At 44.1% G+C, this 24,174-nt stretch overlaps 1 protein-coding gene across 1 annotated transcript in view; it reads right to left on the bottom strand.

The window, feature by feature from the left end:
- The window catches only part of Reck (reversion inducing cysteine rich protein with kazal motifs), a 75,030-nt gene that overhangs the window by 7,896 nt on the left and 42,960 nt on the right, over positions 1-24,174 (bottom strand). Inside the window, exons 9-16 of the mRNA XM_059254236.1 lie at positions 23,152-23,419; positions 19,502-19,681; positions 15,685-15,897; positions 13,536-13,672; positions 11,240-11,380; positions 8,361-8,549; positions 6,610-6,732; positions 4,823-4,994 (exon numbers count right to left, since the gene is read on the bottom strand). Of these exons, the coding sequence (XP_059110219.1) occupies positions 4,823-4,994; positions 6,610-6,732; positions 8,361-8,549; positions 11,240-11,380; positions 13,536-13,672; positions 15,685-15,897; positions 19,502-19,681; positions 23,152-23,419 (1,423 nt within the window). The remainder of the gene's footprint in view (positions 1-4,822; positions 4,995-6,609; positions 6,733-8,360; positions 8,550-11,239; positions 11,381-13,535; positions 13,673-15,684; positions 15,898-19,501; positions 19,682-23,151; positions 23,420-24,174) is intronic.

Raw genomic sequence — 24,174 nt, 5'->3', positions numbered from 1 at the left:
GGCCGAGGACTCAGGCGTGGAGTACAAGTGCCTGATGTGAGACCAACAATGAGTGGGGTCCAACACTAAGGTCATAGTCAATAACAACGGATCACTTCCAGATGCTTCATTTATTAAGGCAAAGTCTCACTAAACAGCCCTCCTGGCCTGAAACTTAATATACAGACCAGGCTGGCCTTGAACTCACAAAGATCTGCCTGCCTCCTGAATGTGGGATTAAAGGTGTAGGACAGCCAGGAGGTGGTGGTGCATGCCTTTAATCCCAGTACTCGGGAGGCAGAGGCAGGCCAATCTCTGTGAGTTCAAGGCCAGCCTGGTCTACAGAGTGAGTTCCAGGACAGGCTCTAAAGCTACACGGAGAAACCCTGTCTTGAAAAACAACAATTAAAAAAAAAGGTGTAGGACACCATGCCTGGCTAGGTACTTAATTTTTAGCTTGATTAACAGGAGGGTATCTTAAGCAAGCTTCACTTTTTATAATAAAAAATTCAAGTTCCTGTGCCTACTAGATGGGAGGGTTGATGTTGGGGGCTTATGGACTATGAGGATGCCACAGAAGCAAATCCTTTCTAGCAACGACACCTAACAAGGAAGGAATGAGAACCAAGGGTACTGGAGAAAACTTGGTAATCTAGGGAGAAAAAAACTGATCAAGTTGAGTAAATAGAAATAAGAGGGTTGGGCTGATGGGGTGCTCAGGGGGCAGAATCATATGCTGCACAAGCCTGATGGCCTGAGCTTGATCCCAGAGCCCACAAAAGAGCCAGCACACACCTGTAGTCCTCCTACAGACAGATGGAGGTGTGTCAGCACACACCTGTAGTCCAGTCTTCCTATAGACAGACAGATGGAGGTGTGTCAGCACACACCTGCAGTCCAGCCCCCACACAGACAGATGGAGGTGCGTCAGCACACACCTGCAGTCCAGCCCCCACACAGACATTTGGGAGGCAGAGACAGGAGGCTTTCCCAGAGCACCTGAAGTTCACAATACAGTGGCAGAAGCAATGAGAGAGACCTTGCCTCAAACAAGATAGAACACAAAAACCAACTCCTGAAAGTCGTCCTGTGGCATGCATGCCTATACTCACAAGCACACATATATACACATATCATATACATATACGATACACACACACACACACACACACACACACACACACACACGCGCAAGAATTTTCTTAAGAAAAGGAAATAAGAGGATCACAGGGAAAAGCTGAGACTCTGGAGGGCAAATTTAAGTAAAATGATCAAAGTAGTGATAGTCTTGTTTCTTATTATATCCTAATATTTAGAAAAATGTCTGGTATATCAGTAGATATTTGAGGGAATAGAACCTTTTCTTAAAGAAACAAAAAAACAAAAACCAAAAAAATCCAAAATTACTGCTTTGAACAGATAACACAAACCCATGGATAACATGAAAATGTGCAAGAGAAAATGAAAAGGTAATGGCATATTGTGCAGGTAAGTCTCCTCCTCCCACACCTCATGTCCCAGCCACCGCCCATCCCTTTCCTAGAGACAGTCATTTTTACCTTTGTCTCCCTTATTCTTCTAGAGAGGTTTCACCAAGGTAAGAACCTTCACAGATACTGGTCCAAAGGGAGTGGGCTTTTTCCTTTTCCTTTTTTTTTTTTTTGGTGCTGGGATTTGAACCTAACTCGTGTTAGGCAAGGACCCTACCACTGAGCTACATTCTCAGCTCAGGTTTGTGCATTGAAAACTGGGGTGGTGGTGTCGCACGCCTTTGATTCCAGCACTCGGGAGGCAGAGGTAGGTGGATCTCTGTGAGTTCGAGGCCAGCCTGGGCTACAGAATGAGTTCGAGGAAAGGCGCAAAGTTACACAGAGAAACCTTGTCTTGAACCCCCTCGCCCCCCAAAAAAAAGAAAGAAAAAAAGCAAACTGGCTTAGAGGCTGAAGAGCTGGCTCAGTGATTGAGAGATATCTCTTCAGAGGAGCCTGGTTCAATCCCAGCACCCCACATGGCAGCTCACAACTGCCTGTAACTCCAGTTCCTGATCTGATGCCCTCCTCTGGCACCTGAGGGCACTGTATGCACATGGTACATAGACATTCATGTAGGCAAAACACTCACCCACATAAAATTTTCAAATAACAACAAAACAGCTTTGGGCCAAATTGCCCCCCCAGAGAGGATGTGCTAACCCTCTTCCTGCCCCTTGTATATGATAGCATCTGTTTCCTAAATTTATGTTAGCAACTTTTGGTCTTTGCCAATCCAGTAGATTCAAAGTGGCACACAATTCCAGTTTTAATTTAATTTACATTTCTGGCAATATGAGGAAGATTAAAAGTTGGTGCTAACTGGCTGTATGCTCATAGAATTCACTTAGTCTTCCCTAGATTATATATCTAGCTTGTTTTCTTTGGTCTCCCTGGAAGCTGGCTGAGGCCAAGCAACTGAGCTCTAGACAGTGGGATGCATGTGGTTGGCAGCAGTCATGATGATGGCACCTCTTCAGGTGGCTCAGGAAGGCTTCCCAAGAACACCCTCCACCACCTCCCTCCTCGTATCTGCTAGCCAGAAACAGGGTATATAAAGCTTTATGGAGTTGCAGAGATGGCAGTCACTATCAGAGGATCCCAAGTCTCTAAGGAATGGCTACTGGGGGCAACCTGCTGAACACGCCAATGGACTTCATTTCATCTTCTACTATATGAAATAACTCAATTTCGGTGGTTTGTATACAATAGCTATAAACTTAAACTTTAATAAAGTTTACTTAATTAAACTTCATTTAATTTACTTAAACTTTAATAAAGAAACACATTCCCATCCCCAGTTTGAAACCAGGAAGAAAAAAAAAAAAAGAAAGAAAGAAACACATTTCCCCTGTCTTAGGGTTTCTATTGCTGTTAAGAGACACCATGACCATGACATCTCTTATAAAGGAAAACATTCCATTGGGGTGGCTTACAGTTCAGAGGTTTAGTCCATTATCATCATGGTGGGACATGGCAGCATGCAGGCAGGTGACGGAGAAGGAGCTGAGACTTCTGTATCTTGATCCACAAGCAGTAGAGAGGGAACTGTGAACTGGGTGTAGCTTGAGCATATATGAGACCTCAAAGCCTACCCCCGCAGTGACACATGTCCTCCAACAAGGCCACACCTACTCCAACAAGGCCACACCTCCTAATAGTGCCACTCCCTACGGGCCAAACATTCCAACACATGAGTCTATGGGACCATTCCTACTCAAACCACCAAGCCCTAAATGTTCAAGAACCACTTCTATCTTTTTCCAGGTTTATTTCCTTGACCCATTTTTTTCTATGAAGCTGTTATTGCTCACCAGTTTCACAGTAAGATGATATTCTTCACACTGATTTGTCAGGGCTTTCTCTGTGATATTCTTCCCAATTTGTCATTTGTTACCACGCCCCCCCCCCCCCAAAAAAAAATGTGGTTTTCATGTAGCTGAATTTTTCAAAATTTTCTTTTATATTGGCAATCTACCCAGAAAGGCCTCTCTACTTTGGAGATGTAGCAAGACCACCTTATTCGGGATATCAGCCGGTAAACTCTGGATTTTGTTTCTGTTGTCTGGGTGTGATGCTGGCTTTACTGCCAACCTGACACAATCAGGAATCCCCCGGAAGAGGAATGACTTAGATCATGTTGGCCTGTGGTCATATCTGCGGAGACTGTCGTAACTGTTGTTACGGTGGAAAGGCCAGCCCCGAGTGTGGGTAGCACCATGTCACGGCCTGAGCAGTGTATGGAGCTAAGGAGCAGCAAGCGGGCAGTGCAGACGGTTATTCCCTCCGCTCTGGCCTGAGGGTTGGTGCTTTAAGACCCTGCCCTCTTTCCCTGCAGGAACGGACTGTAACCTGGAACTCTGAGCTAAATGAACCCTTTTCTTCTCAGTCTCTTTTGTGTTCAGGGTGCTTCATCACAGCAATGGCAGTGAAACCAGAACACGGACCTTCAACAGACATGTGGCTGACTCTTGGCCACTTCACTCATCAGCAAATCTCCTCTTACTCTGTGCCAGTTTTCAAGACGAAGAAACAATTTCCTGCACAAACGCCTTCATCAGGAGCGAGCTGTGACTCTGGGACATGGATGCTCAAGTCTCAGAGGTGAACACTCCAGGTCCAGCCACACTTGCTTGGGGACCACCACATGCACTGCGGCACCATCAAGGCCAGGTCACTGTCATCTGGCTTGGTGAGACTACAGAGGAGGGAGTCCAGATCTTATCAAATAACACTAAAGCTGCACTTTGTGAGATTTCTCACGTCTAATTCCTACAATGACTGCTCTAGTAGAAGAAGCCATGACACTAATAATGCATCCACGTCTCTCATCTCTCTTGCTACCTGCCGTACCTTACTCTGTTTCAGCATTATAGAAGCCCTGCAGCTCCCAGCATACATTTCTGTTGCCATCTGCCATCACCACACCAGCTTTCCTCCCTAGTCCCCACCCCTGCTGGTCCCAGATCCAGCTGAGTGTCATGCTCAGCACCTCTGAGGCCCTTCCCTCCCCAGCTGCATCAATTGCTCTCTATCCGCACTCCTAATCACGCAGCCAGGGAGCTCTATGTAACTCTTTCTCTCCACTCTCCACACTAGTCAGGACAGAGATAGAGTTTTCTTGAGACATCTCAGCACGCAGCACAGTACGACCATGAACCCGAATCCTCCAGCTTCAGTGCCCCAAGTGCTGGGATTACAGACACACGCCAGACTACTACATCCACCTTTGTATTCTCATCCTGTGGTGCAGGCCAGCAGAGACTTTATAAGCACTAGTCTTTGGCTGAATAAATAAGTAGCACTGAACTTACCTTTGGCTTTTTGGGCAGAGGTTAGGATTACAGGGATCCTTGGAGACACAAGGTCCAAACTCAAACTGATGGTCTTGGAGACCCACACAGCGGGCGATGCAGGCACTGGGGTAGGTACGTCCATTCTGTGCACACACAGGGACAAACTGATCTGCACAGTTACAGGGCAGACCTGAAGGGAGGAAACAGCCTCAACTGAAAACATACATTCCCTTCCATGTCCTGATGAAGACAAACCACTAACAAATCATGTTAAAATCATGTTAAAATGGAACTGTATAGTAACTAAGGAAAAGACAAAAACAAAAACAAGACAGACCACACTCCCTGACATGGATTTTTATTTTATTTATATATATATTTTAAAGACAGGGTCTCACCATGTAGCCTTGGCTGACCTGGAACTTGCTATGTAGACCAGACTGGCCTTGAACTCAGACATCCACCTGCCTCTGCCTCCCCAGTGCTGGGGTCTAAGGTGTAAGCCACCATGTCTGGTTCCGATAGAGATTTTAAAGAGAGCAAAGCTTTGAAAAGTTCTCTCTCTCTCTGCAAGATGGCATTCCTTTGTCCTTTTCACGGCTACTTACTGGGAGTCTCCAGACACTGACCCACGTAGAAAGAGGCTATAGGCAGGAATGAAAAAACTCACTGTCCTGATCTGCCACATCACATTTGGAAATCAGGTTACTGACGTCTAGCTTGGGGACTTCCTGAATGTTAAAAGATAATACCAAAACAACACAAACTCTTGTGACTGTTTCTCCCCAAGTCATGTTTGGACTGGGACACTAAGTCACAAAAAATATGGTACAGTTTTGGGCCAGTGGAATCCCTTAGATTCTGCCAGCTAAACTGGAATTGTCTTAATTTACTGCGGAATGGCAGGGAGCACACACCCTAGGAAACATAGGTCCATGTAGAAGAAGCATTTTTAGATGTTATTTATAAATACATAAATTTACAAATGACTTCCGTCGAAGTCCTTCGGCCTCTTCACTGCCCACATCCTCTGTGGCGTCTCTAAACAGGAGGACTAGCCCTGTCAGAAGACAGCAGACACACGGGACCGTCCAGTGCTGCCGACAGGGCTGGAGGAGAGAGGCAGCCTGCCCAGGCTCACGGCGCCGGGGGAGGGCACTGCAAGTCTACTTCTGTTACCCCACTGTTCTACCACAAGGTGAGTAAGTCCTCTTCTTGTCCTTCACCCACAGTGTTCTGTCAATCTCAGGGAAGGAATCAAGTTGCCCCTGCATTGGTGAGAACGGGGACAAGCAGAGCTACCTAAAACCAATGCCATTTACTGGGAACCAAGGTTATTTCAGTTCTGGGGAAGGACAGACACCGAGAGACACCATCGGACAGTGCCGTTAGCAGCAGCAACCGCAGCTTTGCAGGAGAAGAGGTCCCGTCACCTCACCAGGGTTTGCACCTGTAGGTGCCGGTGTCCGCAGGACACTCCATCCTCAAGTCTGTGAAGTCAAGAAAGCAGTACCTGGTTTTGTTTGTGGGAGCCTGTGCGATCAGTGCATGAGGAAGGCTGAGAAAGAACCTGATGAGGAACAAGCCTAGAAGTACACAGACAGCCTAGACTCCCTCAGGAGGCTGCACATGGCTTCCTCTGCAGACAGAAGCGGAGAGCCAGAGGAAGTCATCTTGCTCTCAGATTTGATACCGACGTTACTGTGTACACTTGCAGTTAGGGCAATTCCTACCCTGCCTACAAGAGCACGTGAGAGCAAGGGATGACAGCCCCCGGGGAAGGGGCTCTGGATGCCCACGGCTACCTGTGAAGGTGCGACGGTCATCGTCCGAACTGTGCTCGCTGAGGCAGAGACGGGTGGAACACACTAAATTGCCGGCAAAACAAGAACAGACGTTGCAGTCAATATTGAAGGATGTTCCATGACCTGAAAGAAAGAAAATCCCATTTTTTTTGTTTGTTTTGTTTTTGTTTGTTTGTTTTTCGAGACAGGGTTTCTCTGTGTAGCTTTGGAGCCTGTCCTGGATCTCACTCTGTAGCCCAGGCTGACCTCGAACTCACAGAGATCCGCCTGCCTCTGCCTCCTGAGTGCTGGGATTAAAGGTGTGTGCCACCTCCACCCGGAGAAAACCCCAATTATATTATGTACTAAGAAACAGACTACAGCAATGTGGATGGCTCTGTGGGTAAAGATGCTTGCTGACAAGCCTGAATCCAATCCTCAGGACCTACATGGTGGAAGGAGAGAACTCATTCCCCCAGCTTGTTCTCTGACATCCACAGATATGCTGTGGCACAGACACACACACACACACACACACACACACACACACACACACACTAAAAAACAACATAAATTTGTTTGAGAGTGTAAAAAATTTAAAGTCTATTACTACCGTGTGTGCACGCACATGTGTGTGGGGGGGCACGTGTGTGTCACAGTGTGGATGTGCATGTCAGAGCGTAACTTTTCCGGTTGGTTCCTGCCTCCCCAGCACCGGGATCACATGTGTGCACCGCCATGCCCAGCATTTTTACGTGGGTCATAGGGAATCAAACTTAGGTTGTCTCAAATCGCTCTGCCACGTGAACCATCCCTCAAGCCCCTCAAAAAGTTCTACATCAGTTCTTGAATGGTGACTTCTGAATACAGAAACTAGGGACTTAAATCTAAGATGCTTGTTTTGAGACAGGGTCTCACTGTGTAGCCCTGGCTGTCCTGGAGTTTGCTATGTAGACCAGGCTGGCCTCAAACTCAGAGATCTCATGTCTAAAAGGCAGCAGTATATTCTCAGAACCTAACTTTAATGTCCCCAGGTCGTTCCCTCCCCGAATCCAAGTTTCCATATATATATGATATGTATATATGTATGTATGTATGTATGTATGTATGTATCAGGCTGGCCTAGAGCTCACTCTGTCACTGGGGTGACACTCAGAGCGATCCTCTCCATCTCCCAAGCACTGGGATTACAGGCATGAGCCCCAGTGCCTAGCAGTGGCTCTATGAGCATCAGCTGTGAAGTGGGGGTAGGAACCATAACAATAACTACATAAGGAGGAACTCAGATAATTAAAAGAGATAAGGCGGGGCAAGACTTGGCTATGCTTGGCACACAGTCAGGGTTCACTGAGGTTAACAAGCAGGCTCTTGGGAGGCTTCCAAGAGGGCTCTTTAGAAGTCCTAGTACTTGCTGGCTGTGGTGGTGCTTGACTGTAATCCCATCACTTAGGAGACAGGCCAGAGGATTACTGCAGGTTCAAAGCCAATCTGGGCTATGGAGTGAGCTCCAGGCTAGTCTGGGTTACATAATAAGATCCTGTTTCCAACAAAACACACCACACCACACACACACACACACACACACACACACACACACACACACACACACACACAGAGTGTTCTGTATAGTTTGAAAAGTACTGTCCTGGAATATATGATGTACAGACTGTACTCTTTAGCAAGAACTCATCTAATATTCCTGGTGCAAAGTGAAGACAGACAACCAGTCTCGAACTATAATGAGACCAAACACGAGTATGCCCAAGACTCACTTTTTCTCTTCCCTCCAACAATACAAGACTTCTGGAGGTCGATACAGTGCATCTCCATACAGTTTTCCAAGAGGCCACTCTGTCCACAGGAACAGATTTTGTAACAACCCACTTCTCCTGCAGAGGACGGCACCTGGATCAGTGTCCCCTGACGGACAATGAAGTCAGACGCCTCCCCCAGTTTGCAGCCTGTACAAAAACACAACCAAAACCAAAACGGAACTGATAATGTTGTTCTATGTCATGTTTCACACTACACACACTTCACAGAAGTCTTCTCGGACTGTGTAGCTATTGAAGATGGTAAGAGGGGGATGCTACAGAGCTGGAGAGATGGCTCGGCGGTTGAGAGCCCCAGCTGCTCTCTCAGAGGACCCAGGTTCAATTCCCAGCACCACATGGTGGCTCACACCATTATAACTCCAGTTGACTGGACACCCTATTCTGGCCTCTCTGGGTACTGAGCTCTCATGGTACACACACACAGACACAGATAAAACACTCAAGCACATAAAAATAAATATTTTTGAAAGATTATGTTATAGAACTTTGACCAAATTAAGGAATTGCTTTTTCTCAATGACCAAAAAAATATATCCTTTCAAATAAAATTCCATGTTCTATGGGTGATTAAGGACTTGTACCCCAAAGTTAGCTACAGTTTAGTACAAAATATATTATGAAGCTACAGAGCTTTGGCCAAGCATAGTAGTACACACCTGTAATCCCAGAACTTAGAAAGCTGAGACAGGAGGATGGCTTGGGCTACTATATAGTGAGACCTTATTAAAAAAAAAAAAACAAAAAAAAAAAAACAAGCAAACAAGCCAGGCGGTGGTGGTGGTGCACGCCTTTAATCTCAACACTCGGGAGGCAGAGCCAGGCGGATCTCAGTGAGTTCAAGGCCAGCCTGGGCTACAGATTGAGAGCTAGGACAGGCACCAACTACACAGAGAAACCCTGTCTCAAAAACAAAAACAAAAACAAAACATAAAAAAACCAAATAAGCAAACAAGGAAAACAGAGCTTTTTATTTATTTGGGTTAAACATATTTGAAAAACGACAAAATGTTTTAATAAATGAAGTATTTAAACTGACTATTTTTAGAGTAATTTTGACCAGGACAATTTTTAGTGATGGAACATAAGCATACAACTATAAATTCAAAGAAAAATTGAGTATCTGGATGGGCTTAAGGGAAACCCATATTCTAGGTAATACATTTTTAATTTATCATAAAATGGGCTTTCTGGCTGAGCAGTGGTGCACACCTTTAATCCCAGCACTTGGGAGGCAGAGCCAGGTGGATCTCTGTGAGTTTGAGGCCAGCCTGGTCTACAGAGTGAGTTCCAGGAAAGGCTCCAAAGCTACACAAAGAAATCCTGTCTCAACAAACAAAACAAAACAAGACAAAAAAAAGGGAGGGGGGCTTTCTAAGTTTAGCAAAGCAATTTGGAACTGTTGCATGTTACATAATGTGTAATAGAGAAATTACCATTGTCACTGTATTCCATTTTCTTGGTAAAGCAAATCCTGGCTAAACTATAATACAGTGTCAATGGACATAAAACAGGTATCAAACAGCCCACCACATCCTTTCAGCTAGACTCATTCCAACTAGTCTGAATGGTAACTGGCACACACTCATGTTATTCAAGCAAACGTCCTTTAGACACCACACTTAGTTCATTTTTTGCTCTTTTTACTTGTAAGATTTTCTAAATGTTGATTCTGACATGATAAACATATTCAACACAGAAACAGATGAACTGCATTTTTCAGGGGCTAAATACGTGACTCAATGAGTGGTCAAGCACATCCCTGTAGCATACAAGGGCCTCAAGTGGTCCACTAATATGTAATATGAAACAAAATAATTATTTGTATGCATTTCTTATGGTTTTGTTTGTTCAGTTTTTTTGTTGTTGTTTTTTGTTTTTTGAGACAAGGTCTTACTATGTAGTCCTAGCTGTCTTGGAACTCGCTCTGTAGCCCAGGCTGGCCTCGAACTAACAGATCCACCTGCTTCTGCCTCCCGAGTGCTGGGATTAAAGGGTGCACCACCACACCCAGCTATTTGTATGCATTTCAACATAACATTAATCTTCTTATTTTTATAGGGTCTCACATTACTCAGATTGGCCTCTGTAGCTGGGGTTAGCCTTGAACTCCTGGAACTTTAGCGTCTACCTCCTAAGCACTGGGATTATAGGAATGCACCTCCACACCTAGGCTGTTTTGTTTTTGTGGTGCTGGGGAATGAGTCCAAGGCTTTCTACATTAGGCAAACACTCTCCTGCAGAGCTACATCCACAGCCCACATTAACCTTAGAGAGATGATTAATGTCATGGTGAGCACAACATTCCTCCATGCGCTACAGAGAAGCAAAGAAAACCATGGACAATTGATAGTCTGTTTTTCAAACATTACAGCATGGAAGAGAAGGGACAAAAAGTTGGCTCAGGTTTCTCTTTTCTTCTGTAGTCAAGAACCCTGTAACTTGTATTGACAGCATTAGTTTATAACTGAAATGACACAAAATGAAAATTCTTTTTCTTTCTTTTTTTTTTTGGTTTTTCGAGACAGAGTTTCTCTGTGTAGCTTTGTGCCTTTCCTGGATCTCACTCTGTAGACCAGGCTGGCCTCGAACTCACAAAGATCCACCTGGCTCTGCTTCCCAAGTGCTGGGATTAAAGGCATGCGCCACCACCGCCTGGCGAAAATTTTGAATAAAAAAAATTTTCGTGGGAAAGGCTCAACATCACAGGACAATAAAGCACAGAGAAGGCCCCTGTTGCCTGGGTCTAGTGACAGCTCCAACAAGGAAACAGCAGCAGCATGTCCCTGTCCACCTCACACTCCCAGCCCTACCCTTACCTTGAACACAAGCATACGGAAGGCAGGGCTCTCCAGACAGACACACTTTTCGGTTCACTTCACAGAGCTCATTGGCTGGGCAAGGATTTGGGTTACAGGGATGAGTCACTTCTTCTACGATGTTACCTAAAGCGCTTGGCCCTGAAATACCCAAAAACAGACCAGTGTCACCAATCTAAAAGAATACCAAGTCTCCAAGTTATCTGGCTTCATCATGGCTGGAATAAACGGGGAGCTCACAGACATAGAGCAAGGCCTGATTCTGACAAGCCCTAACTAAACACTGGCTTTCCTCATCATTTGTCAGTTTATCACAACACACCCAATCATTCATTTAGTAGCAGGATACCTATAATACACTTGGAAGATCCTAGGTACTAGGTACAGTAATGGACAAAACAGACAAGCTAACAAGGGGTTAATATCTGGAAGAGATAAGATAAATTCATATAAGTAGTAAGCAGTTCAGAGATGAGACATATTTGGGGTGTGGTGATCAAATACATATTTATGTGTAAGACGGATACTTCTGCACTTTAAAGAACAATAAATGGCAATCTGTTACAGCAACAAGAACCCCAGAACACAATTCTATTCACCTTCCAAAGTCCTGTCAAGGAGGAATAGCACTTCAAGCACTTGAGATATTTAAGAGCACTGCTATTCAAACTAGAGCACCCTTCAGTGTCCCTCCTGCCCAGTCCTTTTCTTCCTCACAGACCTGACTGCTATACACAGCTCGGAGTATGAACACATCAGTTCGCTTCCTGGGTTCTCAGCCCCACTCAGACTGAGACTCAGTAGAGACAGCTAGCTGCACGTCCTGCCCGGCCCCACCACTCTGTACAGGTCTGCTGGGAACCCAAGGGGCACTCATTTTTTTTTTTTTTCCAGAGCTGAGGACTGAACCCAGGGCCTTGTGCTTGCTAGGCAAGAGCTCTACCACTGAGCTAAATCCCCACCCCCCCAAGAGGCACTCTTCCCAGGGCCACAGAGGTTCCCAACTAGCATGCTCTTTTTTCAACACTGGTCTCTTTATCTTGAGAAAACCTAACAGATACTGCCAGCTAAAAACTCACCACCTCTCTTCTCTTTTGTTAATAGACCCTTAATTTTATTTAGGGCGGTCACGGGCCTGAAGCTAAAAAGATCGCCTATCCTAGATTTCCATACAACTATAGGTGTCCCCCCCCAAGGTTAAGGAGGAGTTGCTCCTCCTCTTCCTTCCCATTTACCAACTAGAGTAAGCTGGATAAAGGGCCAACCGCCACGGTGAGACGGTAAAGTAGGTGAAGTAGATCTGAGTGGAGTGGAGAACAGCTGGGCTAACAGCCTGATTCCTGGTGTTGGTGCCACCACAAACATCCTGGACCACTTGCTTCTGGGCTTTCCTGTGCTTCCATCTGTTCTGTGATTGGCGGTTGGCTAAATCATAAGGGGAAAGTAAGCAAGCAGGCTTCTCTGCTGGCAAGCCAGCTCCTGGCACTGCTGCCCCCTGGTGGCAGCCCAAATGCTAATTTATCCTAATACCTAAGTGCACGGCCTCCCTACATAGGTCCCATTGCTGTCCAGGAGCTCCTCCGGAATCCCTCAGAGGTACCAAGATCCTGACACAGTATCTGCCATGAAGAAGCTAAGGTATGAAGTAAGTTCCACTTCCCTTTACGAACTCAAGGAATAGCTCTTTCTTCTCTATTGTGAGTAAGTCCAAGCCAGGCTCAGTTTGGGTCTTGATGACAAAGACTGACAGCTTCCTAGGGGAAATTCCATTTTCTTGTCACATCATGAGAAATAACAATGATTTCTGAGAATGTTGTCTTCCTCTTTGATCCTTAGAATTCCTGACTGGTAATAATTCATACTTCCTTCGAAAGATAAACTACACCTTCTGCTTACAAATATTAAGATGACAATGCCAACTTGGTGGGATCTAATGCCTTAGGAGACAAACTCCGGATGCCTGGGTAAGGTTAGACCTGCCCTGTTGGACAGCATGAGCCATTAGCTGGAGCTCTGGGCTGAAGAAGTGAGCTGAGCACCCACCTCTCTGCTTTCCAGCGTCAGATGCTCCTGCCTCATACTCTGGCTGCCATGCTGCCCCTGTATCCTTGAACTGTGAGCCAAATATACCCTCTTCCCTTAAAATGCTTGTGATGGGTATTTTTGTCATAGCAACAGGAAAAATAACTAATGGGGATGGCATCACCAAACAACAGGTTCTCATCCAAGGCAGAGCAAGGGCAGAGACCAGGAGAGAAGCACTTGAACTCTCAGAGCAAACTCACACACTACTTACTGAGGTATGTATCCAGAGGTATACAGTTCTCCAGGTCATCTGCAGGGGACAGAAACTCACAAATACTTTCAGCCGTGTGGTCTTCAGGGAATTTGTTCTGGTCTCCACATTTCTTGAGTATCTCTACACAATCTGATCTTAAAAGAAAAATGCATGCTCATGGTGGGTTCACGGCACCGCCTCCAGCTGTCTGCTCACACTGCGTTTCTGAAGCTTCCTTCGCTGGAGAAGTTCCCACCACCTGCCAAGCTCGCCCAGCTGGGCTGGAGTGAGGCTGCTGAACTTCCAGCTGCACAGTAAGTTCAAAGCCTAACTTCCTGTAATCTGAGGTCAAAGGCCTTGTTCAGAATTTACAGTTACTGTTCAAGCATGGTGTAGCTTTCACCACCTTCAAGAGGAAACCAAGCTAGGCTAGTCCGCCTAAAAGACCACCCGACTCTTAGGGTCCTGCGTCAGCGGCTTCCTTTCCTCGCTTTCTCATTTACTATCTTTTTAGTTATCGCCACTAAGGTGTTCGGCGTTTAGCAACCAGATAGTTCACAACTTTAAGTTTCCTCTTGTTGCTTTTTGCAGAGGACATGGGTTCAGTTCCTGGTGATTCAAAACCATCTGTAAACCCAGTTGTAGGGGATCCAATGTCTTCTGGGGTATGTATCCAGAGGTATCCAGTTCTGTGAGCACCAGACACGCACGTGGTGCATATACATATATGTAGGCAAAACATTCATACCCATAAAATAAAAAACCTTTAACATTTTTTCTTTACTCTTGAGTAAAGGTTTGGTTCCTTGGTTGAAGGTTTTCTAAGAGTACATCCTTCCACCTGAAGCCTTTGGCTCGTCATCCCAGAGTTATATCTCATTCTCTCCCTTACTCAGAGGTCATGTTGGGGTCATACTGGAAAAACTGATCAGAAGCCAGGCATGACAGATCATGTCTGTGATCCCAGAGCTCAGGAGGCTGAGGCTGGGAAATGCCGTGAGTTCAAGGCCAGCCTGGACTACAGAGTGACACAGTAAGACTCCAAAATCAAAACTAAACCAAGTAAGAAAAAAATAAAACTGATCTGGACCCTGTGAATCTGACCTGGGCAGTGCCGAGTCACACACGAAGGGTTTAGGGCTCGGGGTTTAGGGCTCGGGGTTTAAGGCTCAGGATTGATTCAGTCTTAGAAACGCTTTTGAAGAGCAGCCGAGCTCTCTGTGGAGCTGGTGCTCTGGTTTCCCCAGCAGGCAGTGGTCATCTCGACTTGTCTTAGGTTTCCTAAGGAAAACGGTCCAAGCTGTTTCCCAGGAACAAGCTAATGACTACTGACCAGCCCTCTCACTCATCACGCATTTACAAGATGTCTACTGTGTAGGATAACAATAAAAACAGAACAGGAGCTGCAAAGGAGAGGGAGCAAAGAGGAAACGGACAGCGGCACAGGAAGTCAACTCCTGAGACAAGAACACAGTTAGACCACAGAAGAGCCAGAGAGCCGGGGCAGAGGCACTGCCCACCAGGCCTGAAGAACAACTTGACCTTGAACCCTGGAAGTGACCACATTCTCACCGAGGTGTACTCATTCATGTTCTCCCTCATTCTCTCTAAATGTCAAAGTGCTTTTAAAGGCATAAAAACGGGGCCAGCAAGACGGCTTGTTGGATAAAGGTGCCTGCTGTGAAGGCTGATGACCTGAATTCAATCCCTGGGATCCACTGAACATTATCTTCCCTCCCCCCAAGTTGTCCTCTGATGTCCGTATGCTCTGTGACAGATATACAGATGAACACACACCAAATAAATATATGTAATAAAAATGTAAAGTATAAAACGTAACTGTGCCTGAAGGTATTTAGAAACTGTTTCTTAAACTAGAATCCGTAATAAAGTACACAAAAAGCTCTATGGGAATTTGCACTATGGATAAGTTAGTGTCAACCAAAGGAGTGTGGGAGACTCCACAGGAATGTCTGGTGTTTGACAAGAGCCAAGAAGGGCAGGCCTCAGGCAAGAAGACAGGGAGCATACTTCAAGAGAGGAGAAAATGGGAAAGCATTGCCCTGGGGGAGGGGCACAGGCAAGGGGAGAAAGTTCTAGAGAGGTTCTGCTGGAGCTCAGGGAGGGCCTGAGCTCACACCAAGCCACTAGGACCAGAATGACTTACTTGCAGATAATGCTTCCTCGGGATTTACTATGGCAAGGTTTAATCTGCAGGGAACACGCAATTGCTTTCCACATTTCTGGCTGGCACTTTTTAATATCGAGAACAGGGATGCTGATGAAGGGCATCTTTATGCTTCCTTTCTCCCACAGCTTCATGTCATTCATGGCTCCCTGGTCAGACTGAGCAGTACAGCTCCTGAAAAGTTCTGTTGGCCTGGAAAAAACATCCAGAAGGAACTGAGACAAATTATTTCCTAGACAGAAGCAATAAGTAAAATCTTGGTAAATTCACACATCAGGAAACATTGATTTTCTTAGAGAGAGAGTGAGTAAACCCACCACAGGCTTTGGGCTTCAAGCATTTGAAATTCAACATGGAAATTAGCATCAAGACACTGACTGCCTATTTTAATTTAACACAGGTTCTTATGAAGCAGTTTAAAACTTAAAGGTGCTTTGGAGAGGACTAACATTCCCAGACCATCTCATTTTATTTCACAAAATAAATGAGTGTCTTTAAAACTGAGGTATAATAAAAAACCGAAATGTACAGATTGTAAATCTGATGTGACTTGCCAAGTGTATAGCTCACAGAAACACATGTAAATCTATAATGGAACATTTCCATCACACCAAACAGTCCCTGAGTGCCCTGTCGAATCACCCCATGGTCTACACTCCTCATACATAGACCATCACAAACTACTTTAGCCTGTTCTAGAATTTCATATAAGTGAACTCATACTCTATTTTGGGGGCCTGGAATAGTCATCAAAACATAATCTTTTTGAGATTTACCCCCATGTTGTTGTATATACAAGTATTTTATTCCTTTTTATTGTTAGATATGCTCTATTAATAAATGTTACTTTTTGTGAAATGCTTTTTTCTGCCCCTTTAAAAAAGTTGAGGGCTGTACCCTAACATCTACCTTGTCTATGACCTACTGGAGCATGTGAAGGGACTGGTCCCCAGGAACGGTACCCACAGGATCTCCATGACTTGGGGTGGCCAAGGGATATCCAAGGGGAGTTTCAGAGAGGGTCCAGTGATGATGGTGTACCAGACACCAGAGGCCTTGAACCAGACCAGTAACTCATTGCCATGAACATTTGCTAGTAAAGCAGATAGGACTAAAGGATATACTCCATGACACACAGTAGCTCCCAACGCCACTAAGACAAATGGAGAGGTGGTGGAGAGGCAGGAAAGACCGAGGAGCAGAATGGGTATTTTTGCTTGCTTGTTTGTTTGGGTTTGGTTTTAATTTTTTTTGAGAGGGGTGAAGGGCAGATTGGGGAGATTAGGAAATGAGTGGAATTAGGGTGCATGATGTGAAATTCCCAAAGAATCAATAAAGAAATTATGTTAAAAAAAAAAAGTTGAGGGCTGAAGAGATGGCTCAATGATGTGAAAACTAGCTGCTCTTCCAGAGAACCCGGGTTCAGTTCCCAGCACCCATGTGGTGGCTCAAAACCATCTGTAACTTCAGATCCAGGCCTCTGAGGGCAGTGCATGTATGTGGTACTCATACAGGTAGGCCACTCATACACATAAAAGAAATCTAAAAAAAAAAAAAAAAAGTTGAAACTTTGATTATTGAGGAGTTGTAAGGGTTCTTCATGCATTATAGACATGTCAGACATATGTAGTAAAGATTTTTTCTGCTAGGTTATGGTTTTTTTCTTTAGTGTCTGGTAGTACTAATGAGAAAAAATTAATTACTGAAATTTATATAAAACACTATTTTAAAGCCAGGCATGATGGTGCATCCCTGTAATTCCTGTACTTGGGAGGTAGAGGCAAGAGGATGAGGAGTTCAAGGCCAGACTTAGCTATATAGCTAGTTTGAGGCCCGCCTGGGCTATATGAGACTTTGTCTCAAACAAATAAAAAAGCAACAAAAATTTGCTTGAGTTTAATCCTACGCATTATAATGTATAAATTGGGAATTTAGTTCAGCAATGTTTGAAGACTGTGTCCAGTTATGTGATTAAAAACCCTACACAAGCCGGGCGGTGGTGGCGCACGCCTTTAATCCCAGTACTCGGAAGGCAGAGGCAGGTGGATCTCTGTGAGTTCGAGGCCAGCCTGGGCTACCAAGTGAGTTCCAGGAAAGGCGCAAAGCTACACAGAGAAACCTTGTCTCGAAAAACCAAAACCAAACCAAACCAAAACAAACCAAAACAAAACAAAACAAAAAACAAAACCCTACACAAGTTGGGTGTGGTTGGCTGGCATACACCTCTAATGCCAGCGCTCAGGCTCTGTTTGAGGCCAGCCTGATCTACAAAGTGAGTTCCAGGACAGCCAGGGCTACATAGTGAGACTGTCTCAAAAACAAACAGCCCCCCCCCCCAAACCAAAACAAGAACCATGTACAATACAGGACATTTCCATCATGCTGAAGTTCCCTGGTGCCTCTGTTTTTCTGGTCCTTATCCCCACACACTACTTTTGCTTATTCTTAGACTTCATGTGTCTGGAAGCACAGAGAGCATTGGGCTTCCTTAGCTGAATGTAAGCCCATTCATATTTGAGTGTTTTAGGAGTCTGCCTTCCTGCCAGGCAGGTGTGGTGGCACATGCCTTTAATCCCAGCACTCGGGAGGCAGAGGCAGGAGGATCTCTGTGAGTTTGAGGCCAGCCTGGTCTACAAAGTGAGTTCCAGGACAAGCTCCAAAGCTTCACAGAGAAATCCTGTTTCAAAAACCAAAACCAAAACCAAAACCAAAAAAAGGAGTTTGCCTTCCTTCTGTATACTACTCCACTGTTTGGAACACCACAGTATGTTACTATTATTTTTTTCATTCTCCTGATGAATGTTTTGGGGTCATCTCCCAGTATAGGAGATTACAAATAACGCTGTCACACAGAGACTTTCTTGGGCATATGCTTTCATGTCTTTTGGGTGAATAAATGCTTCAGAATAGAGTTGACAGATCACAGATTTAATCCAAATTACTTACCTAGCATGAAAGAGTGAGAATCCCACACACTTCACACGTTTGCCAGTCTTTAATCTAGCCATTCTAGTAGGTCTCAGGAGGCATTCACAGAAGTTTTAATTCATACTTAGCAGGACTAACCTTTTCATATACATTCTTTTTTAAAAGCACTTTTAACTGCTAACTCTATGGCATGCATTATGATGTTTTGAAATGTGTATATATTGTGGAGTTGCTAAATCAAACTAACTAATACATATTAGCATAAATACTTTGTCTTGTTTTTGTGGTAAACACATCAAATCTATTCTCTTAGCAATTTCACATATGTGAGTGATATACTTATTAACTAGAATCATCATCCTTTTTTGTTGCTGTTTTTTGAGACAGAGTCTCACTATGCAGCTCTGTCTGTCCTGGAACTCACTCTGTAGACCATCAGCCTCTGCTCAGTGAGTCACTTGCTTAATTTAAAGATATTTCTTTACAAAACAATTCATATCAGAGTATCCTGTGGTATCAAGGACAGTAAGGGGAAAGGGGGCCAAGATCTAAGCCTGGAACATATCCACATAGCCCAGTGATCTGTTCTGTGGTCAACTGTTTCCACCAGTCAGACGGGAGAAGGACTGAAGGCACCCGACACTCTCTGAATTCCAGAGGTTTGAGGCATCTCTAGGTTAGAAGAGACTCTGCAAATCATACTTCCTTTCTAGGGTCCATGGAGAAGGGACAGAGCATTTCAAGATGAAATAATAAGGAAATACAGCTTTATTTACCCCAGAAGGGCACATCAGAAAGTGGTATTTACTTAAGACAAGTAAGTTCATGATATTGTATTTCCATCTTCATACATAATATTTTTTCCTACCTGTTGTTAAAGTTCGTACAGTAAGTAAGGTTTCTACAGCCCAACTGGCAAGGTTCCCGGACGTCAGCTAGACATGTCAACATGGACACCTCCACCGGATTATATTCACAGACACGGTCAAACTCTTGCCAACTCTGAGTATTTCCCCAGCTCATGCTATAAAGTTTCATGCACAGTTCCCTGAAAAAAAGAATAAATGCAGAACATTAGAGAAGCCTGATCTGTGCAAAATTCCAACTCTATTAACTCTCTTTAGGAACATAAAGAAAAAAGTACAATTAACTAGCTCTTGGAATTTGGAGCCAGAAAAGGTAATCTCCATGAAAAATGACCTTTTGAAAATCATCCATGGGTGGCTGGAGCAGTGGCTCATCAATTAAGAGCTCCTCCAGAGGACCCAGATTGATTCCTAGCACCCACGTGGCAGCTCATAACTGTCTGTAGCTCTAATTCCAGGGGACCTAACACACTCCTCTGGCCTCTGAGGGCATCAGGCTGCATGTGATTCACACACATACATGCAGGTGAAACAGCCATACAAATAAAAAAATACAATACAGTGTGTACATTAGGAAAAAATCATCAATGGGACAGAACGGACTTAGAGATGGCTTAGTGGAGAAGGAGCTCACCACACAAGCCTGGTGACCTGAGTTTGACCCCCAAACCCACAGAAAGGTGGAAGGAGAGAATGAACTACGAAGTTGTCCTCTGACCTCCACAATACTCTGTGGCATGTGTGTCCACCCCACCCACCCCAGTAATAAATACATTTCAATAAATAAATAATTTTCAAAAAATTAAAAATCCAACCCCCCCTGCCATGACTGATAGAAAGCTAAATACTACAATTTATAGTCCTTTAAGGTGTTTTGTATATCCCTAGTTCCAGTACAATTATTTTCTCTCATGTCTTTCTTATCTTGCTTTTTTTTTTCAATATTTACTTAAAGTAAAGCACATGGTATAATCTCCCCTAGTTATGCTAACCATAGGAGCATTTTAAATAAATATTTTAATGGTTAGGGATGTAACACTGAGTGCCCAGGGTACTCAAGATCCTACTTCACTCCCTAGAACCAGGAGATGTGGGGGTGGAGACACAGATTAAAGTTTGTTTAAACCACTTACATTCCTTAAGATCCTCAAAATCTCTACATGCTATTGCAGTTGATACGAGACATTCTGATTTTCAGGATTTGATGACTGCAAAGCAACTTAATTTGTTTCTACAGATAAAGCAATACTGGTAGGTCATTTCCAAAGTGGTTTTATACATTGGATTCATTAGTTTAATTTTTATAAAAGTAATACGTGTTCATTACAAAAATTGGGTATCACTGAAATACACAAAATTGTAATTATTTCCCACTGTCCTCACAGTTATTTGACTCTCATAAATACCCCATGAAGATTTTTGTGGGTTCTTTTCTTTTTTTCTTTTCTTTTCTTTTTTTTTTTTTTTGTTTTTTTGTTTTTTTGTTTTTTTGTTTTTTCAAGACAGGGTTTCTCTGTGTAGTTTTGGTGCCTGTCCTGGATCTCACTCTGTAGACCAGGCTGGCCTCGAACTCACAGAGATCCACCTGACTCTGCCTCCCGAGTGCTGGGATTAAAGGCATGTGCCACTACCACCCAGTGTGGGTTTTTTCCAATGTGTATAAATGTTTGTCTGCGTGTGTTTGTGCACCATGTGTGTGCTTGGTACCAATGGAGGCCAGAAAAGCACATCAGATCTGCTGAAACTGGGATTATAGACAGTTGTGAGCTGCCACATGGGTCCTGGGGATTGAACCTGGGTCCTCTGGAAGAGTAGTCAGTGCTCTTAACCACTGAGCCATCTCAACCAGCCCCAAAGAAGGGCTCTTTCCTCTGCAGTCTGTTTGCCCACTCTCCCCGTGTTCATGAGTGCTGTTTTATGTGCGTGCTTGTTCAAGGCATTGCCGATGCAGTATCATTAAACAGACCAGACCCTGGCTCATGAGGGAGTTTGCACATTTTGAGGAGGAGGAGGAGGAGGAGGAGGAGGAGGAGGAGGAGGAGGAGGGGGAGGAGGAAACCAGTACTTTCTCCACCCTTTAACTTCCTATATTTGCCATGAATATTATGAATATCTAACATTTCAGAGTTAGTTTCTAACATTTAAAACAGAAATTATACAAATTTCCCCAATTATCCCATAAGGTTTCAGAAAGATCAAGTCTGATGAAATGAAAGTGTTCAGCAAACCATAACCCCCTATTCCTGGGTTAAGATGGCTCAGTAGGTGAAAGGATTACTGCCAAGCCTGCCAGTCCCTGGGACCCACACGGCAGAAGGAGAGAACTGCCCCTCAAGTTGGCCTTTGTCCTCCACGTGAACCACAGCAGACCCTAAATTATAGACACGTGTCACTAGGACTAATTTGTGCTGTATCTGAGAGCTTTGTGCATGCGAGGGAAGCGCTCTACCACCTGAGTTACACTCCCCATCCTAAGATTCTGTGATTGAATAGACTATCTCTTAGATACCAGCTCAGAACACATTCTTCTAAATAATTACTTACATGTATAAGTATGTGTCTGCACACGTGAGTAGAGTGCATACAGAGGCCAGAAGAGGGCACTGGATTCCCCGTAGCTAGAGTTACAAGCAGATATGAGGCACCCAATGTGGGTGCTGAGAACAGCAAGTAAGTACTCTTAACCACTGAGCCATCTCTCCAGGCCCAACACACTGTAAGCTTACTAATATTGCATCATCTTAAATACTTATTGCCCTTTCAATGGCTAATCTTTCATACCCCCAAATACAATGCTTTTAGCACTCAATGTTTAAAACAGGACTTGTTTTATCAAAAAAATTTAAGGGGCTGAACTCTAGTTCCATGGGATCCTATGACCTCTTCTGACCTCTGTGGGCACCAGGCACATATGCGGTACACATGCATACATTCGAGGAAAACGCACACACATATAAAAAATTTTAAATTACATTTATTTGTGTGTGTGCATGTCCATTCACGCATGGGTAGCAGTGAGATTAAGATGTGTAACAACTTGAGTCTGTTTTTTTCCTTCCACATATGGATCCTGAGAATAAAATTCAGATCATTTAATTAATTAATCAGGTGTGGTGCCAGGTGTCTTTACCTGCTAAGTGATCTAGCTGGCCCTAAAATACTGTATTGATTTAAACAGTCTTCAGTAAATATTTGCTGAATAAAATAATGCTAACGAAAGGTTTGGGGCTGGTGAATGGCTTAGTGGTGAAGAGGTGTACTGTTCCTGCAGGGTACCCGGTTCAGTTCCCAGGCCTGCAGGGCAACTTGCAATTGTCTGTAACTTCAGCTGCAGGGGATCTGGTGCCCTCTCTGGCTCTGAGGGCACCACTCATGCACCCATGTACAGATGTGCAGATAAAACATTGACACATAAAATAAATAAATTTTTTAACTTTAAAAAAGAATTAAAGATTTTATATCTTCTATTTATCTGTTGTACTGAGATTGAACCTATGGCTTTGTACCTGCTAAGCCCTCTAGAGTCCCCAGGTCAGATTTTATATCTCCCAAATGCTAAGCCCAGACAACACAACAATAACACATTTGCTAAAAATCACCAATTCAAATCCTGTTTTCTCTTGACTTTAATAAAGGGATATGAGATACTAACCTACATGTTGAAGTGTTTGCTTTAGAGCAACAATGCAATTTCGCCCCGTCAAGGCCAGTCGAGGGAGGAGGATGCACCGTGACCCCAGGGTGAACTGACTGCGAGCTTTCGAGAAAACACTGCCAAAGAGGGTCTTGAGGCAATGGCTGGGTCTTACAACCCTCAATGAGACCATCAACAATCTCCATTTCTGTTTTCTTAGACATGAGAATTCTCTTGCAGGCGTTTTGGCAAGCATGGTCTTCAGCTCGGTCACAGCAATATAAACCTGTGTTCAGGATATAAGCCCTTTATTAGCTGGTTTTACTACAACCACTGCTCAGAAGAGACCATGGCACCAAGTAGACAATGACTGCTCTCTATGCATGTCTCTGCAGTACACAGGGCCTGCTCGGCTCGCTCCATCACTCTGCAGTGCAAACCCTTCCCAGAATTCACCACAGTCCCAACACGAGCTTTCGAGAACTATCCTTCCAAAATGAAAGTCATCCCACACCTAAGAAGGCCTCGTGTAAACCACTTTATGTTCTTGGAAAAGATACTAAAATCAAAGTGGGCTCATTTCCTGCTTGTGTTTAGTAGGAACTGTGCTATTTACATAAGACTGATGACTGATTTCCAGTGTTAAAATGTTCCACTTATCATACCTCAAGACATCACAGACTTTTCTAAGTCTGTAGAAGCTAATTAATATATGTTGTAATTTAAATAATATGAACTCTGACAATATCTTGGTTTATTTCTACCTTTAATCTTTTCTTTTTTGATGATAGGGATTGAACCAGGGCCTCAAACATGCTAATAGGCCATGATTTGCCTGTGAACTATGTCCCCATTCACCCAGCCTTTAATTTTCTACAAAGAACTAGAAGCTGAAAGAATACTTTCAGTCAAGCTATAGACTTGAGAAGGGTTCTCTCAGGTGTTTGCATTTGAAGAAACATACTCAATTTGTAGCCTTCTTTTCTAGACTCCTGTGTTAGGACACACATTGGGGGTTACTGTTCCACCTCTTTTTGCCCT

Source organism: Peromyscus eremicus, chromosome 2 (assembly GCF_949786415.1).
Source record: "Peromyscus eremicus chromosome 2, PerEre_H2_v1, whole genome shotgun sequence".
Lineage (NCBI taxonomy): Eukaryota > Metazoa > Chordata > Mammalia > Rodentia > Cricetidae > Peromyscus > Peromyscus eremicus.
This window is presented reverse-complemented; position numbering and strand designations above follow the sequence as displayed.